Source organism: Pinus tabuliformis, chromosome 4_2 (genome assembly GCF_031772625.1).
Source record: "Pinus tabuliformis cultivar Carrire ecotype Pingquan chromosome 4_2, CPIR1, whole genome shotgun sequence".
Taxonomy (NCBI): domain Eukaryota; kingdom Viridiplantae; phylum Streptophyta; class Pinopsida; order Pinales; family Pinaceae; genus Pinus; species Pinus tabuliformis.
Genome location: NC_142304.1, coordinates 236,156,707 through 236,175,243, shown reverse-complemented (window position 1 = coordinate 236,175,243; position 18,537 = coordinate 236,156,707). Strand labels below are relative to the sequence as shown.

Below are 18,537 nucleotides of genomic sequence, written 5' to 3'. Positions count from 1 at the left end.
ATGATCAAAGACTTCCGCAGTTGCTATGGGCTAAAGCTGCAAATACCGCCGTATATGTACAAAATCGGTGCCTTCATCAAGCATTGGGTTCCAAGACTCCCGAAGAAATGTTCACCGGCAAGAAACCTGACGTATCTCATTTTAGAATTTTTGGAAGCTGTGTATATTTTCATGTGACTAAAGAAAAAAGAAATAAATTGGGTGCATCTAAAAAGAAAGGAATCTTCGTGGGCTATAGCGAAAATACTAAGAGCTATAGAATCTATGTAGTTGGTCAAAGGGAAGACGAGATTAGTCACGATGTCACCTTTGACGAAGATATGGCTCTTAGCAAAGTAGACAATCTTCCTACTTTAAGGCGATCTAAATACACTGACACTAGGGAACCGAAGGAAAAGGAAGATGAGACAATGCCCGATGTGGAAGAACCTATGAATCTTATTGATCCTCCTCCGCAAGAGCCTTCCTCTTCTAGGAAGAGGCCTTCATGGCTTAGGGGGGACACTTGATGATGCTGAAGGACACATTGCACCCAGAGTAACCTTCCGTGAAAATAAGAAGCCGAGCAGGTATCAAGGATACCTGACCATCATGAACATGATCATCCAAAATGAGCCTTCATCATTCACAGATGTTGTCAAGCATCAAGTATGGAAGGATGCTATAACCGCGGAATATGAGTTCATTATGAAAAACGATGTTTGGGATGTGGTCCCCAGACCCCAAGACAAAGCAGTTGTCACTTCAAAATGGCTTTACAAGATAAAGCATGCAGTTGATGGAAGTACGGAAAAGTATAAGGCTCGTTTTGTCGCTCGTGGCTTCTCCCAGAAGGAAGGTATAGACTATGACGAGATATTTGCACCTGTTGCCCGATATACCACCATCCGCTCAATCATAGCCCTTGCTGCTTCGCAAGGATGGAACCTACATCAGATGGATGTCAAGATTGCGTTCTTACATGGTTCGATCAAAGAGGAGGTCTATGTGGAGCAACCCAAAGGATTTGAGATTTATGATCGAGAATCTCATGTGTGCAGGTTGAAGAAGGCCCTCTATGGGCTAAAGCAAGCACCCCGAGCATGGTATGAGAGGATCGATAGCTACTTGATGAAGTTGGAATTCACTAGGAGAGAAGCCGACCCTAACCTTTACTTTAAGGTCATAGATGACAAGCCTCTCATACTGATGATATATGTTGACGACCTCTTTCTAACAGGTGCAAACCCTCTCATTCACAAATGTAAGAGGGAGCTGGCTTCTGAGTTCGAGATGAAAGACCTAGGACTTATGCACTACTTCCTAGGACTGGAAGTCTTGCAGAAACCAGGGGAGATTTTCCTATCTCAAGGAAAATATGTGGTGAAGATATTCGAGAGATTCAACATGGTGGACTGCAAGCCCGTAACTACCCCAATGGAACTTGACTTCAAGAAGTTAAGCAGTAGTGTTGCCGGACCTGTTTTACGAAATGCTACCAAGTACCGTCAACTCGTCGGAGCATTAATGTTCTTGGTGAACTCCCGTCCGGATATATGCTTTGCAGTCAACACATTGAGTCAACATATGGTTGAACCTCACCACTCACATTGGATTGGTGCCAAGAATCTTTTGAGATATCTTCATGGCACAATCACTCATGAGTTGAGATACACTTCCGAAGATGTGAGACTACTTGGGTATACTAATGTTGATTGGGCAGGCAGTGTGGTCGACCGAAAGAGCACTTCCAGGTGTTGTTTCTCTTTGAGATCTGCCTCGATATCTTGGATGAGCAGGAAGCAGAAGTCGGTGGCTTTGAGCACCACCGAGGCACAGTACATTGCTGCTAGCATGGCCTCCTGTGAAGCAGTCTGGTTGTGAAAGCTCTTCAGTGAGTTGTTTGAATTTACATTGGATACCACCGTGATTCTGTGCGACAACCAGAGCGGGATCCGTTTATCAGAGAATCTCGTATTTCATGATCGCTCCAAGCATATCGATATCAGGTACCACTATATTTGAGATATGGTGCAGCGAGGAGCAATAAGGCTCCAACATATCGGTACAGATGAACAAGTCGCCGACATTTTGACAAAGCCCCTAGGAAAGGTCAAATTCCTGAATTTCCGAGAACGACTTGGTATCGTTAAGGGACCCTCTTATGAGGGTCGAGTATGATGTATTGAGCTTTGGGAGCTCCCTGGGGCGCGGGGTACTTCTTAGAGCGACATGTGACCACAAGGCGACTCACCATCCCCTGGTGGTGCACTATGTACAAGGTAAAGGTTCAACCTTCCCCTGTGACACCCCGTGGCGACTGTGGAATAGGATGATTAGTTCTCCTGTGGGCCAGGATGATTCGTTCTCCATGGCGACTGTGGAGCAAGATGATTAGTTCTCCTGTAGCCCAGGATGATTAGTTCTTCGTGGCATCCACTGGACAGGATGATTCATTCTCCTGTGGACAGGATGATTAGGACAGGCATTCTACCCATGCAGTCTGGGACTCATGGGAAGTACCTCTCATCTAATCAATGAGCAGGGAAATGAGGATAGGGACCATAGTAGTACTATCGATGGACACATCGTTGTATCTACTATACTCCCTATGCTAGGATGACCTCCATTGATCGATGATCAATGATACTGATCTGGGATTAGTAAGAGTGGTTCACACTCTGAGACTGACTTCGAGTCAGTGGAGGATGGTATGATACAACCTCGATCATTTCTTCTTCTTCATAGTTCGAGCAAAGCAAAGCAGAGCAGAGTGGGGTCAAGTTGTACAGGACAGTGCATTTGATGGATGGATTGTAGCGACGGTCTGACGGATTGCAGATGAAGTTCCCCCTAGTTGAGAGGGAGTGTTAAAATTGGCAACTAGGGCCAAACTCCATGTGGATCACCTTATTTATGGCTTCTGATATTTTTCCTAGATTCCTCTCATCAAGAGGTGTAGGATTGATCTAAAGATCATCCGATTCTGATAAGTATTTATGGAGATATGAATTTATTTTGATTATCGACAAATTGTCAAGGTCGGGCAGCAAACTTATGTAGGCTCAGAAGCCCACCAGTCACGTCTATTCATCCTCAACATTTGCATATAAATACAAGGAGCATACTCCTCATTTGGACAATTCAATTCACTCATCTTTTCTCTCTCTCTCCTACGCATAAAAGGAGCCTCTCTCTCACACACGTGTGGCTGAAAGGAAGGCGTCCTAGGGCAAGGAAGACGCGAAAAGAAGCACGCTAGGGCAGCAGGTCATCTCTTCGACCAGCGTTGACCAAGCGTTGACCTTCCAGAAGTGCAGATTGGGTGTGGTTGCCTCTCCTAGGCAAGCCGCAATTTTTGGCATGAAAATCAAGGTGATCTGACCTCTGGTTTGACCGGTGTTGACTGCCCTAGTTTAGGGCTGCAGTTGACTTCAGAAATCTGCAAATTGACTGAACTTTTGGGGTTGTTCAAGGGTTGTTTCTTCGGGTTGTTCGAAGACAAGTTGACCAGAAATTGACCAAGTAATTTTGAGGTCAATTTCAACTAGTTTGACCAAGTTTGACTTTGTTGATCTAGGGTTTGCTACTGCTGATATAAAATTACAGAATTCAAATTTTGTAATATTTCTCTTTGCTGAACTATTGAAGATAAAAGAAGATTTGATCAAAGGGTTTCCCCGCATTAGGGTTTGTCCCTGGCTAGCCGCCACATCTTGTGTCTCTTGTCTTGGCTTGTTTTCTACCGATCATTTGATGTTCTATCTGCACTTTACTTAATGTATATGTGATTGCTAATCTGTGGCTAATAAGAAGAAAAATAAGTAAACTGCTCTAAGCATAGAACATACCATAATTTAACAGATGTCCTATCATCTATGTTCAATATTTATATTATGAAAATTGAGTTTCTCCAATATTTACATGAGCTTATGTTAATGTTATACTATATAAATTTATGAAGTTGTCATGAAATATCCAGTTCTTTCTTTTTTCTCATGAAGTTTTAAATATTTTATTCAATTTTATTAAGTAGATTTATTGTTCAATTTTGCATTGAGAATTGTTACCACTTAGTGATACTCCATTTTGGATTTTTATAATCATTGTTAAATTTTGGTCTATGACTTTGGTTTTGAAATATACAATTGCATAAAGGGCCATTGACTCTCCAACAAGATTATCCAAGATTATTTTTACAATTAACTCTTCAATCCATGAATACATAGATATTTGGTACTTTCAGTGAATTTTGTATCTACCTATATTGTCAAACTTTCTAAGTTGACATATATTTATCCTTCACAAAATGCATATTTGTATCCATATCCTAGTAAGTTGGATTTTAGGACATCCATAAATCTTCATGTATTTTTCATGATCATATTAGTTGACATCAACAACCTATCTTAGTCCCTCAATATAGGAATAGATTATTGCTCTAATAGGTAATTGTTAATCTTCAAGGTTATCAAATTTTCTCCACAAAATAAGGTGATCATATCAAATGCAAGAAAGCAAAAATACTCTAATTAACTCATATAATCATACTAAAAGTATAACACAAATCAGAAGAATAAAAGGTCAGTCTTTATATATTTTGTAACATTTTTTAGTAGATAGATGCAAGGGTGAGGACAGTGAAGTGTATTGTTCATGTATTGCAGACACACAAACACGCTACTCGAGGCATTTTTATGGAGCGCATTCTATAGGTCATTGTAACAAAAGAAAGGATATTAAAGCATATAATAGTGAACTTTTATCATAGGTGAATCCAAGAGTTCATTGTGTAGTTTTTACATAGATAATCTCATTATTGTATTAAATTTTAGCTCCTAGAGCCCACAACTTCATTTATTGTCCCTTACATTTTCCTTTCAAATGTTAATCCTATTTCTTCTTTAATTTACTTCAATCTCCATGATGGAACTACTCATTCAATATTCATTTAGCTCTCCACAATGAAATCACCCCAAAGCCAATTTTGAATTAATATCCCTCGTTATCTCATGCCCTCTACCATGGTCTCCCTAATTATAATCTTCTTGTTTTATACCCCACTTCAACATGTTCTACTTCCCTATCCTCTATTCGTTATTTCTTTCTCTTTCAACCTTATTCTCCACTCTGTTTTCTTTGGTTAAGTCCATCTCCTAACCCATCTCTCAAATTGAGCCACCTCTCAAACTAGGTTTCAAACCAAAACCAAATCAAACCAGATCGAACCAGATTCAATGCATGGAAATTGAAAAAAATACATAAAATAATTATTTTAATGGGAAAGAAATGATTTTTAAGATTTCAAACCATGATTCCAATGCATTAGACAAAATAACCAGAGTTTGCTCATCTATATACCATGTAAGGGTGCATATGTCAAAATAGCAATGAGTGCAAAACATATCATCAACAAAATACATAATCAATGAGGCTCTAAAAGGCCTATAGAGTCTAAAAACAATGTTACAACAAAAGCTACTCAACTACTAGCCAACTACAAATCATTAATCAACATGATCACTCATCAAACTTCTCTTGTAAATTTTCCTTGTATAGTCTTTTCCCTAGCCTTCGCCTCCTCAAACTTCTAAACTTTTCATGGTATTTTTCCCTAATAGGCCCTATCACATCATCTGGTGCACCACATGGGGTTATGTGACCTCTTATACAAGCCAAGTGTTGTTTCAACCTATGGATGACCCATCTCCAATTGGGCACTTGCAATATTTGCACAAGATTTTTCCCTCAAAAACATCACAATGAACCCATGCAACATATTTGCCTTTTGGGGCCATGGTGGATGATGACGTATATGATTTGAAAGGAAAGAGATCTGCAAATAGAATTAAAAAAAAAATGCAACCAAGTAAATTGCAAAACCTATGATAAATTTGAAAACAGAAAGAGGTAGATATAGCATACAAAGCCTCCTTCCAAATATGCCAACTCCATTAGACAGCTCCAAACCAACTCCAATATGACAAAGAACCCGCAAACTTGTTGTTGTTGCAGAACTCTCCAAGCTCTCATATCCTCACAAAAAATTGAAATGAGAAGTGTGAACCAAAAAAGAGCTCAAGGTTGCATTTATAAGTTTAGGAGGCCAAAAATTGGAGGGAAATTTTACATGGTTTCCTTAAAAACATACTAAAACCTCAATCCATGGGCCCACATCCTCGCTACATGCAGATTAGTTGACTTGGACTGGTTTATGACAGAATAATCCAGTTTGGACCGATTGGTACAGTTATGTACCAAACCGGTCAGTGAACCGACTCGATTGGTCAGTTTGACATAAAAAAATTGTTGACCTGCCAGTTTGACCAATTTTTGGTTCAAACCGACCGGGTTTTAAAACTATGGCCTTAAACAAGTCGCTAGACTCCTTATTTAAGCCAACCACCTAGGCAAGTCAACTACTCCAAATTAGTGTGCCTATATCAACTTGTCCTATTGGTGCATCATCCTTAAAGCCCTCTTTGACATATCTTCAAGTTATCCATCACGAAAAACAGTTGTCTAGTTGACCCCCTCCATTCTGGACTACTTCCTAACATGGTCTTATGCCTGGGAATGAAAAATGAATTTTTGCTTTGTTTCTAAATCCCCTAAACTACGTACTTAACAAGCTCTGCAACCTCACTCTTATTTGTTCTCCTTCCATGTCCCCATGTCACATTCTAGCTTGTGTGAGCTTGTCCTTAGTTGAGCTGAAGTGTGCTTCTCATTCCAAGACATTTAATTTCAAATATTCTTAGATCTTGATTTTACTTGTTGGGTTGAACTCATCGATGTAGCATTGTTGTTTTTTCTATGTTTTTTTTCTTCAAATTGCCCCTCTTATAACAAGTTCGTAACCAATGGCAATTCTTCTTCCTTTATGTCCCAACTTTCTAGCCATTTTTCACATTGAAGCTCCCATGTGTTTTCCTTCATTGCAATACTTCATTGTTCAGTTTACTCGTTTATTGCTCATTTCAATAACCCTTTCCCTATATAGAGTTAGCCTCCTTATCACTTCCCATTCAAATGGATACAAACTTGTTTCTACCAACATAATTTAATAGGGAGTAATTGCTTTTATTTGGAGAAATGAGGACATTGTGTGCTTGTATGCACCCTCTCTATTGTTGAATTTTCAATACAAGAACTATTTTCTAATCTTGATAATTACTTCTAATGATTTCTAATTAATTTATCTTATGTCACATGAATCATTAAACAATTATACACAGAAAATATCAACAAAAGAGCAACGATAACAATAGGATCATAAAGAGACAACAAACACAAGAAACACAAATTTAGCCTGTGAAAACCCAATCTTCGAAAAAACCTAGCAAACTTTTCTTCTAAGGAAAATTCAATTCTTCGGCAAAAGTTTACAATAAATATTGCCTAGAAATCTGTGTTGATTATCAACCCTAAATACTAGTCAAACCTAGTCAAAATAATTCCAAACTACAGTAGTTGGTCAAAATATTCACAATAGAGAAGTCAACAAACGCCAACATTGGTCAACAATTATCAACAAAGAAGAATTTCGGCCTCCTGAGATCTTCGTTCCTGTGGTCAAGGTTCAAAAATGATTTTGTCTTATAATCAACAACCTAGTCAAAATTCAGGCAACAGAAAGATTTGGTCAAGAGTCAAGCTTGGTCAAACTTCAATTATGGTCAACTTCATCCTTCTTCTATCCACTCATGCATTTTCTTCAACTGATTTGTTGCTTGCTTATTGGTTGGGTTAAAATTGGCATCTAGGGCCAAATTCCACCTTAGGACAATTCATATGATGGAGATGATGATTGCATTGAAATCCTCTTTTTGAGAGGTCCAATTTTGATATAAAGATCATCTCATTCTGATAAGAAGAAATGGAATTTTGAATTTAGCCTCTCTCATGCACAAATTGTCAAGGTCGGCCTCAATCAAATGTAGACTCATAAGCCCAATAGATGTGTCTCCTCACCCTTAACGAAGTGTATAAATAGAAGTGACCTCTCTCCTCATTTGGACATCACTCATCTCATCTCATCACACATCTCTCTCTCCTCTCTTGATTGGTTCGTACAACTTGGAGGTAGCCTTCTCTACTTCGCACGTGTGAAAGAAGGACGAATTTCTGCACTGTTTTGGTGGCCTAAAATTTCAGGAAACAGGACAGTGTTGACCAGCATTGACTTCGGTGATTTTGACCAACGTTGACTTCCTTCTCGTAGAAAAAAATTGATTTTTGGAGGCCACATTGATTGGCACCATTTTCGAGGTGATTGGGATAGGTTGACCGAATTGACTTTAGCATTGACTTCAGATTTGACTGCAAAATTTACAGCAAGGTTTTCTCTCTCCTTTGACTTGTTTGACCGATCTATTTTGGGTTGACTTTGACCCTCTTGGAATGTCAAATTTATTTGTTGTTGACCGAGCTGCTTGGAGGACGTTTTGAAGTTTCTTTGACCACCGTTGACTTTATGGTTAGGGCTGTAATTGATTGTTGTTCATTGTTGATTTGCAGGACTGTTTTGGGCAAGTTAATTTGATATTTGTACCCTCTCTCTCTCTCTCTACTGAACTATTGAAGAATAATAAAAAGATTTGATCAAAGGGTTTCCCCACATTGGGGTTTTTCCCTGGCATCCGCCACATCTTGCTTGTCTTGGCTTGTCTTCTACACATGATTTTATGTTCTATCTACATTTACTGTTAATGTGTTTAAGTTAATGTGATTGCTACTGGAAATTGGAAATTGTCATTGGGCAAATAAGGAACATTGAAGTAAATTGTGCTAAAGCATATAACATACCATTGTTAACTAAAATTAACATTCGTCGAATTGCATGTCTTCTTGTGTTTAAACTTTATTTATTAATCAAATGGGTTCCCTTTTGTGCCAAGGGTCACCTCTAATGGTGGGGTCGACTTAGGCTTCTTGCAGCCTACATGATCAATTATAAAAATAAAATAAAAATCGTTTAATATTCATAAAAAAAAATTGCTTATTTGAAAGGATCCTTAGCATGTGGGAATACTTCCTAATGCTAGAAAAAATCAACATTCCCTCTTAGCAAGGAAGGTATTCTCATGCAACATATTCCCCTTTAGCTGAGAATTCTCCTTCATAAGAAAGTTTCATAATAATGTTGATGTTTATAGATTCAAATGGAGTAGACAATGGGACTTGTTTTTAAATGCATGATTTCATTAAGTCACTCCATGTTTAAACATCCAGGGCTTCCTTGTCAAAGTCTTTTATGACATTAATGGCAAATGAATTATGGTCAAAGTCCTTTGTGACCTAGCCAAGTCCTTTTGGCAAGTTTAGAAAAGAGTTTTTCCTTTGGACCATTCACCTAGCCAAGGTCCTTTATGGATTTCAAGGTGCACTGCATTTATCTCGTTTGTTCAAGTCCCTTATAATCTAGCCAAGTCCTTCTAGCTTCAAGGTGTAGATCTATCCAATTTTTGCCCGGTGATCATCCACCCCTGGTCAACGTCCTTTATGACACTAGCCAAGTCCTCTTGGCTTTGGTGAATGAATCCATCTCCCAATTGATCAAGGCCCTCCATGATCCATCCATGTCCTTCTGGTTCTAGGAGATTATCTATCTAATTTAATAAAGATATCAATCCTCCCTCTCAACGAGAGTGGTATTCTGAACTACACCAAGCTTATCTCTAAAGTATACAAACTTCACTCTAGATAGAGGCTTAGTAAGAATATCTGCAATTTGTTCATCAATGGATATATATTTGAGTTCCACTGCTCCTTTTTGTACCAGGTCTCAAATAAAATGATATTTGATTTCAATATGTTTAGACCTGTCATGAAAAATTGGATTTTCTGAAAGCTTTACACAACTTTGGTTATTACAAAATATCACAGTTGGTTCAAGCTCTTGATCAAATAAACCAGCATGTAGCTTTTGAAGCCATATTGTTTCTTAACATGTTGCACTGGCTAAGAAGTGTTTTGCCTCTATTGTCCTAAGTGCAACTAAAGTTTGTTTTCTGTGGAAACATGATATCATAGCAGATCCCAAGGTGAAACAACATCTTGATGTACTTTTTCTTTCTTTTGCATTTCCATCCCAATCTCAATTATAGAATCCTTGTAGTTCTATTTTATTATTTGAAACATGTCTTAATCCAAATTCAATGGTGCCACACAAATATCTCAAAATATGTTTTGTTGCAATCCAATGTATCTTTTTGGCTTGACCATAAACTGACTCAGCATTAACTACAAAACCAATGTCTAGCCTAGTGTTAACTTGGTGCATCAAGGATCCAATCAGTTTCATGTAGAACATGGGGTCCTCAAAGTCTGTTGAAGAGTCATTTGACTTCTTTAGATTAGATACCATGGGTGTGGCCATTGTCTTCACACCAAATTCCTTCAAAAGTTGAGCAAAATACTTTCCTCGTCCGAGAAAGATTTCATTAGATTGTTGCCATACCTCCAATCCCAAGAAATAGTACATTAGACCAAGATCCTTCATTTCAAATTTTGAGGCAAAATCCTTTTTACATTCAATAATGAGTTTCTCTGTTCCAATGAGAAACAAATCATCAACATATAACACCAAAATCAAAGGATTTCCTTCAACAATCATAAAGTACAGATCAACATCAACATCACTTCTAGTGAAGCCTAAACTCATCAGATATCCATTAATTCTAGAGTACCATGCTCGGTAGCCTACTTTGCACCATACAAAGCCCTTTTCAATCTGCAAACATGGGATTATTTTCCATATATTTCAAAACCTTGGGGCTTCCCAATGCATACTTCTTCAATCGTTCCATTTAGAAATGAAGTCTTTACGTCCATCTGATGTATTTTCCAGCCCATAACAGAAACAAGAGAAATAATAGTTCTAACAGAGTACCTAGTAACTGGAGCAAATGTTTCGTCATAGTCAACTCCCTCTTTTTGTGAAATACCTCTAGCCACGAATCTTGCTTTGTATTTTTCAATGTTATCATCAGTTGCACGCTTGATCTTGAAAATCCATTTGGAAGTCACTATTGATTTCCCTTTTCGTCTAGGTACCATCTCCCATACATCATTTTTCATAATAAACTGATATTCTTCTACTATAGCATCCTTCCATACCTATTTACTTGTTGCTTCTTCATAATTGGATGGTTCTGAATCAATGAAATGAGATGTCAAGGCCATATAGCTTGAGTACCTTTGAGGTGGTTTGCTTTCTCTTAAGGTTCCCTGAGGAGTTGCATGTCTTTTTTGCATCCTGCAAGGTCTCAAGAAGTCAAGTTGGTCTTTTCCTTGTTATAGCAACGTCTATAGGAGGATCATCTTGATTTGATGGTTCTTCTAATTCTTCTTGATCTCCTAAAGGATGAGGTCTAGAAGGATCTGAATTTGTAATTCTTGAAGCCTCCTTTTCTTCATCATCAATCTCCATGTGTGATTCCTTCGACTTTTTGTAGGTTGCTTCTTCATCAAAGATTACATCTCGACTAACTTCAACTTGACGATGTTTTGGAGTGTATATTTTATATGCCTTTGAAGTCTCACTATATCCTACAAAGGTAACACTTATTTCCTGAAGGTTCCAATTTCTTCCTCTTTTCCTTGGGTACATGAACATATATTGGACAACCAGTGAACACTTCTTCAAGAGTTTGGTCATCTAAAGCTCGAAGAGGACTTCGATTTTGAACATAAATTGTTGTGTTTATTGCTTCTTCCCATAAGAACAAAGGTAGGTTTTGATCATGAATCATAGCTTTTGCTGCTTCCACAATAGTTCTATTCCTTCTTTCTGCTACTCCATTTTGTTAAGGGTTATATGGAACTATGAGCTCCTTTTTGATACCTGCTTCCTTACAAAATCAATGAATTCTCTAGATGTATATTCTCCTCCATTATTTGATTTTAGAATTTTGATCTTTCTTCCTGTCATATTTTCTACCTGGGCTTGGAATTCTTGAAATTTTCTAAAAAATTCATCTTTAGTTTTCATAAAGTAAATCCATGTCTTTCTTGAAAAATCATCAATAAATGTTACATAGTATAAATAACCACCTAAGGATTTTGCTGTCATTGGACCACATACGTCAGAATGAACCAAATCCAAGATTCCTTTGGATCTATTATCACTACTTGGAAAAGATCCTTTAGTATTTTTACCAAGAGCACATCCTTTACAAACACCATCATGTTCAATTTGAAGTTCTGGAATACCTGTAACGATATTTCTTAATGTAGGTAAAGCCTTGTAGTGTAGATGAGCCAATCTTCTATGCCATAGCTCACATAGACTGATGCTGTCATGGACTAATGCTTGAGTTGGTCATCCTATCAACCTCTACAATCCTTCCCGAAAGCCAATTACTTCTGCAGAATTTATGTCTAAGCCTTTAAGCCATGTAAGCACTTGTCCATCCACAAATGCAACTCTATATCCTTTGTCTTCCAAGGCTAAAATAGAAAAATAACGAAAAAAAAAAAAAAAAAAAAAAAATCTGCAATCCTGGAACAAATAAGACTTCACTCATATGTAGAGTGCTTCCAGATTCTAGTGGAAATGAAGCTGATCCAATTCCTATTACAGCATAGTGTGTATCATCTCCAAGTTCCACCTTTAAAAGTGAGTCTTTTTTTGTCAAATCTGTAAGAACATCTAGAAAACCAGTCATGTGTTTTGAGGCACCACTATCTACTAACTAAACATCAATGCCCGAGACCTAGCTCCCTCTAAACTCTAAACTAGACTTCTTTTGACATTTGACTTCCATCCTAGTGCTTGAGAAATTCTGACCACAGATTTCATTAATCTTGAGTTCCCCTAGACTCTTAATGGCTGCTCTAATCTTGATAATTACTTCTAATGGTTTATAATTACATTGTCTTATGCCACATGAATCATTAAGCAATTATACATAGAAAATCTCAACAATAGAACAATGATAACAGTAGGATCATAAAGAGACAGCCAAACACAAGAGACACAAATTTACCCTGGGAAAACCCAACCTTGGGAAAAACCCAACAAACTTTTCTTCTAAGGAGAATTCAATTCTTCAGCAAAAGTTTACAATAAATATTGTCTAGAAATCTGTGCCAATTCTCAAGCCCAAATACCAGTCAAACCTGGTCAAAATAATTCCAAACTGTAGTAGCTGATCAAACTCTTCAAAACAGAGAATTCAATGCAGGTCAACAGTAGCCAACAGGACCGAATTTAAGCCTCTTGCGATCTTCAGTCCTGCAGTCAAAATTCAGAGTTGATTTCGTCCTGTAGTCAACATCCTGGTCAAAATTCAGGCAGCATAAAGAATCGATCAAGAGTCAATCTTGGTCAAACTTCAAGTCTGGTCAACTTCGTCCTTCTTCTGTCCACTCGTGTGTCTACTTCAGATGATTTGCTGCTTTCTTATTGGTTGGCCAATGGCCATATTGGATGTCTTCTTATGTTTATATATTGATCAAATGGGTGCCCTTTTGTGCCAAATGTCACCTCTAATGGGGGGGCTGACTTAGGCTTCTTGGAGCTGACATGATCAATTATAAAAAAATTGATTTTTCCTATAATATTCATAATTTCTTTTTGATGATTTGAAAGGATCCTTGGCATGCGGGAATACCTCCTGATGCTACAAAATATCAACAATGACTCAACCTACTTTTTGAGACCCCGGGACCCTGTTAACACTAAAATTTGCTCTAGCCAAGTTTCCAGAGTTTATTTTTCAAAATAGGGTTTGGAATTGACTGCCTGGGTTCTGATTTGTTCCAATGGATAATGAATTGCTATAGACATTTATTTTTCATAATGATAGCCATATCCTTTTCAACTTCACGTGACAGTCAATAGATCAGACAATCAGTGTTTATGAAAGAGGCTCTGAGGCCTCAGTGTTTATGCTCAGAGAACACTGATTTCAGAATGTAACAGGACATATTTTCAAAGGTTGTTCATGAGACATTTCACAAATTACTTTCAGTTGGTAATAAACATAATACAATAGAGAGAGGCACTTGCTTCACAATCTTCTAAAGATTGTTAGCCTTTTATTCTCAGGCGCAGTCATTTTGTTATACAAGGTTCAATGGCAGGCTGACATGACATAACTAGTTTCTTCTACCAAGAATTTAAAGCCGACCCGTACATTAGCAATTTTGCTTAGGCTAACCTTGGTTGGTTGGTGTAACAATTATTCAAACACTTTCCAGCTTCCTCAAATTTGGGAAGATGCTCGTTTCCAAAAACCTTTTCATTTCAGAAACATTTGGCATTTCCAAAACACGTATAATTACCCATAAACCCAGGTTTTTGGCATTTCCAAAACACGTACAGTTGCCCAGAAAACCAGGTTTTCATAGCCAGCCTCATATGTTGTTGCAGTACTAGTTGAATACACAATGTGCTACATTTCAATACAAATAGCAAAAAAAATATGTATAGTTGAATAGTAAAACAATTATCTAGATAAATATGGCCAAACTAACTAAACAAGAAACCAGAAATGGAACATACAAATTCCATTAATGCGGAGTATGAAGCTAGAACCATCAAAATTATATTTAAATTTAAGATCAGCTTAAAAACAGTTCAAAAATTCATTATACTTTTCAAGTTAACCCACTAAGATTTCTAATAAATTTTAGTCCGATACAACCCAGGTGAGGAAGTAGAAAGATTGTCAGATTAATATATATATATATATGAAAACTCTTGCAGAAGTTATAATGTAGATAAATTACAGACAACCTTTTTGTCATGGCTGTCAAAAAAGAAACAAGAATAATTAACTGAACTATAACATTTTTTAAGATTTAAATGAAATGAAAACCAGCAGCGAGAGCTAAGGGTAAACCAACCTGCTTCTTCTTGGATCGCTTTTCCTTTTCAGCAGCTTCACGCTTTGCCCTGAACTCAATCTCAGCTTGACCTGCTGCCTCTTCTTCGAGAATGAGTTCTTCTTGCATTTTAAGAGCAATGGCCTCTCGATAGGCTACTTCAACATGATTGCTACAGCAAGGCAAAGATAACATTTAAGCATGGCAAATCTTCCTAATTGACATAATTTGCAGTAGTGATGGCAAATTAAAATTCTCCAGAGTTGTGTTAGTGAATTCTTTTTTGATAAGTGCAACCATCTCAAGAGAAATTTAAACTACACAAAAACCTTAGTAGTTGCAAACATCATAAACATAAATTCTAAAGAACAGTATTTTCCTCGTCCAGAAACCTGGGAAAAAGGTGAGAAATAAAAAGGCACCAAGCAATCAATACACTAAGAATAAAGAAGCTCCATACTGGAAAAGAGATGCTGGATGAGACCTCTTATTTTCTTCTTCTCGAAATTAACTGACTCGAGCAATAATGTGCCAGACTGCCAGTTTATATCGTGAATGGGTCAGTTTAACTTGCAAGTTATGAATCCCTAAAATAATATTAAAGTTTACAGCTAGAATTACGCTATAGAAACAGTGTGGCCAAGATAATGACGTTTCCCTAGACCATTATGATACATACTATGAGTAAATTAGTAATAAAGATAAGGTAAGAAAAGAAATAACTCATCCTTGAGAAGTGCTCTAACTCAACCTTCCCACAAAAGTGGCTAATACACTGCCACACCCTCAAAATTCCTTCTTACACGTTGACCATGAAAGCCACAGAAATTCCCTTCACCATCACAAAAATCACGGGTGCAAATTTGACTTAACTGAGTCATTCTATCCAATTGTGTGTGTAAGCAATTCCTTGATGCCTTCTGTGAACACAGCAATCTCTCAACTCCAGTGTTGCGAACATCTTGATAACATCCCGATTTTATCTCGAAATCACTATTTTTTGGCCTAGCCAATGTTTGCTGATTTTTAAAGATATTTTTATGGTATCTTAATTTTGCCGATGTTTGCCGATTTTTACCGATATTTTCCTGATTTTTACGAATTTTTGTTTTCCATACCCTTGCCGATTTTATCCCGATGCCGATATTCGCAACATTGCTCAACTCCTTCACCTACTTCCTCGGCTTTTTCTAAATTTGGCATCAATACCATGTTGGTTTTACACCCACAAGCTTGAACAAGAATACACATAATAGTAAGAGTGGATTCAAACATACAATAGACAATGCAATGTCTCATTATGTAGTAGGAGAGGAGTACATTAAGTACATTAATGTCTCATTGCTCGAATGAGTCTAACCCATTTAATGTCAGTGTATTGTCGATGAAGAGATAAAAATAGTGTTCCTAAAAGACCTTCCAAAATGCATCCAAGTTCATATTATAAGTGATTCTGATCTATTGCAAGTTCTCTTATTGATTTGCTTCATACAATGTGTAAGACCAGGTTCTTTTTTCCCACTGGCCTTACTTAATGGTGGTTGTCATCACAAACCTTTTTCAATATGAAATTCATGCAGCCCCAATACAAACATACAATAGACAATGCAATGTCTCATTATGTAGTAGGAGAGGAGTACATTAAGTACATTAATGTCTCATTGCTCAAATGAGTCTAACCCATTTAATTTCAATGTATTGTCGATGAAGAGATAAAAAGTGTTCCTAAAAGGCCTTCCAAAATGCATCCAAGTTCATATTATAAGTGATTCTGATCTATTGCAAGTTCTCTTATTGATTTGTTTCATACAATGTGTAAGGCCAGGTTCTTTTTTCCCACTAACTTACTTAATGGTGGTTGTCATCACAAACCTTTTTCAATATGAAATTCATGCAGCCCCAATGGTTAGCACTTGGTTCTCAAAAATATAGAAAATGCCAAGTTCGCGTCATCACACAGGAGTGTTGAGGGAGCATGTTTTTGCTCCAAAGAGCTTCCCAAGAGCGTTCTAGAATCACTCTGGAAGCAATGCTCCCTAAGCACTTCCTAAAATGGTAGCAAGTTAAAATTTTAATGAGGAAGCACGCTCACAGAAGGAAGTGTGCTCACTAGGGGACTTTCCTGAATGCTCTCTTTGGGAGAATGCTCTGCTGCAATGTAGGTTAGCTCAATCCTTTGAACCAACAATCTTAGGCATGTTGTCAATGGGCAAGCTTTAGATCACAGGTTCAAATCTAATGGAGACCTGAGAGTTACCAACCACTATTGCGGTTGATGGTTGATCCAACCTCCATTGACGATTGTGATATTTAGGGGAGAAAGGTGGGGATCCTATGCGGTTTTCCTTAAATAAAAATAAAATGCATGTAACATAACATTTTGTATATTAATAGATAGAAGAAACATTTAGTCAAAAAATGCCTAAGTAACTAATATGCAAATTATATTTAACATTCTCCCCTCATGATCATATTGTTATATAGTTAATTGCTCTTATATAAGGACAAATTATCTAGACTAAGCAACGTGTTTGCAGTCAACGTTAATGAAATATTTCAATTAGCATCTAGAAATGAATTATATGAAATAAAACTGACATAGCTAAATATAGAACGGGTCATATCACCAGCCATCTATTTAACTATGTTGTGTCTAAATAATTTAATCGTTCCATCATTAATGTACTATATGGTTTATTTGTTTAACTCACCCACTCCACATCTTTGTAGCCCAACAAATCAAAGTCCTAATTTAGCTTCATTATGGAAATACCATCTTGCTTCACTACAAAACCCTCTTTAGCTTCCCCCTCCCTAGGGGTTTGTTTTTCATTTTCATTTACAAGCATATAACACAATGGATATAATGCATTATTTCCCCTCTAAGTAGAGGAAACTCCTCCAACTAAACATCCACTAAGATTCCATAACTAAATCAACTAGTTATTTACTCAACAAACTATTTTGCATAAAACCAACTCACCCCCTATACAATTTCGTATAGGCGCGAGTGGACCGACTAAACTCACTCAAAAAACTAAAAACCTAATTCTAAACCCTTATTTGCTATTATAGATGAAAAAAGTTTGTATATGTTGTGTCTAATGGTTTGGATTCGCATGAATGTACATGAATATATCTTTTAAATAAAATTTGAATGTTTTACGTATTTTCTGGTTGACTAATCTTTGTTTATGATTTTTTACCAATTCTAATCTAATTCAAGTCCTTCTCTGGTTTTTGGGGTCAACCAATCCTACCTTGATAACATTGATTGTGACCTAAGACAATATTGAACAAGTCTTAGCCAGAAATAATACACATTGGATTGTACTTGCTAAATACATATCCTAAAAAGGCAATGCAGAATCTTACTTTGAAAGAGGCTTGACCCAATAGAAATCCTCGAGTTAGCCACTTTAAGGTTTTAGTTCTACTGAATATCGTTTTACTCCATAAAATTGAAATTAAATGAAAAAGCATTAACATATGTTTGCTTGATATAGTGAATTATCTATGTGACAACTTACAAGCCAAGGATGAATAACTCCACCCATTGAAATAATTTATTAAAAGGAGCCATATATAAATACACCAACTTGCCCTTTGGTTTCACAGGTCATACGATTGTTCTTATTCACCTATGACTCTTCACATTTCTCAATTACAATATTTACAAGAAACCAATCCCTAGTATTAAGTATCTAACATTCTCCCTATTGA

The 18,537-nt window shown here is 37.1% G+C and overlaps 1 protein-coding gene across 1 annotated transcript in view; it reads right to left on the bottom strand.

The window, feature by feature from the left end:
• LOC149168927 (uncharacterized) overlaps window positions 1-18,537 on the bottom strand; it is a 214,279-nt gene that overhangs the window by 62,543 nt on the left and 133,199 nt on the right. Inside the window, exon 9 of the mRNA XM_089428478.1 lies at window positions 14,836-14,986. Within this exon, the coding sequence (XP_089284604.1) occupies window positions 14,836-14,986 (151 nt within the window). The remainder of the gene's footprint in view (window positions 1-14,835; window positions 14,987-18,537) is intronic.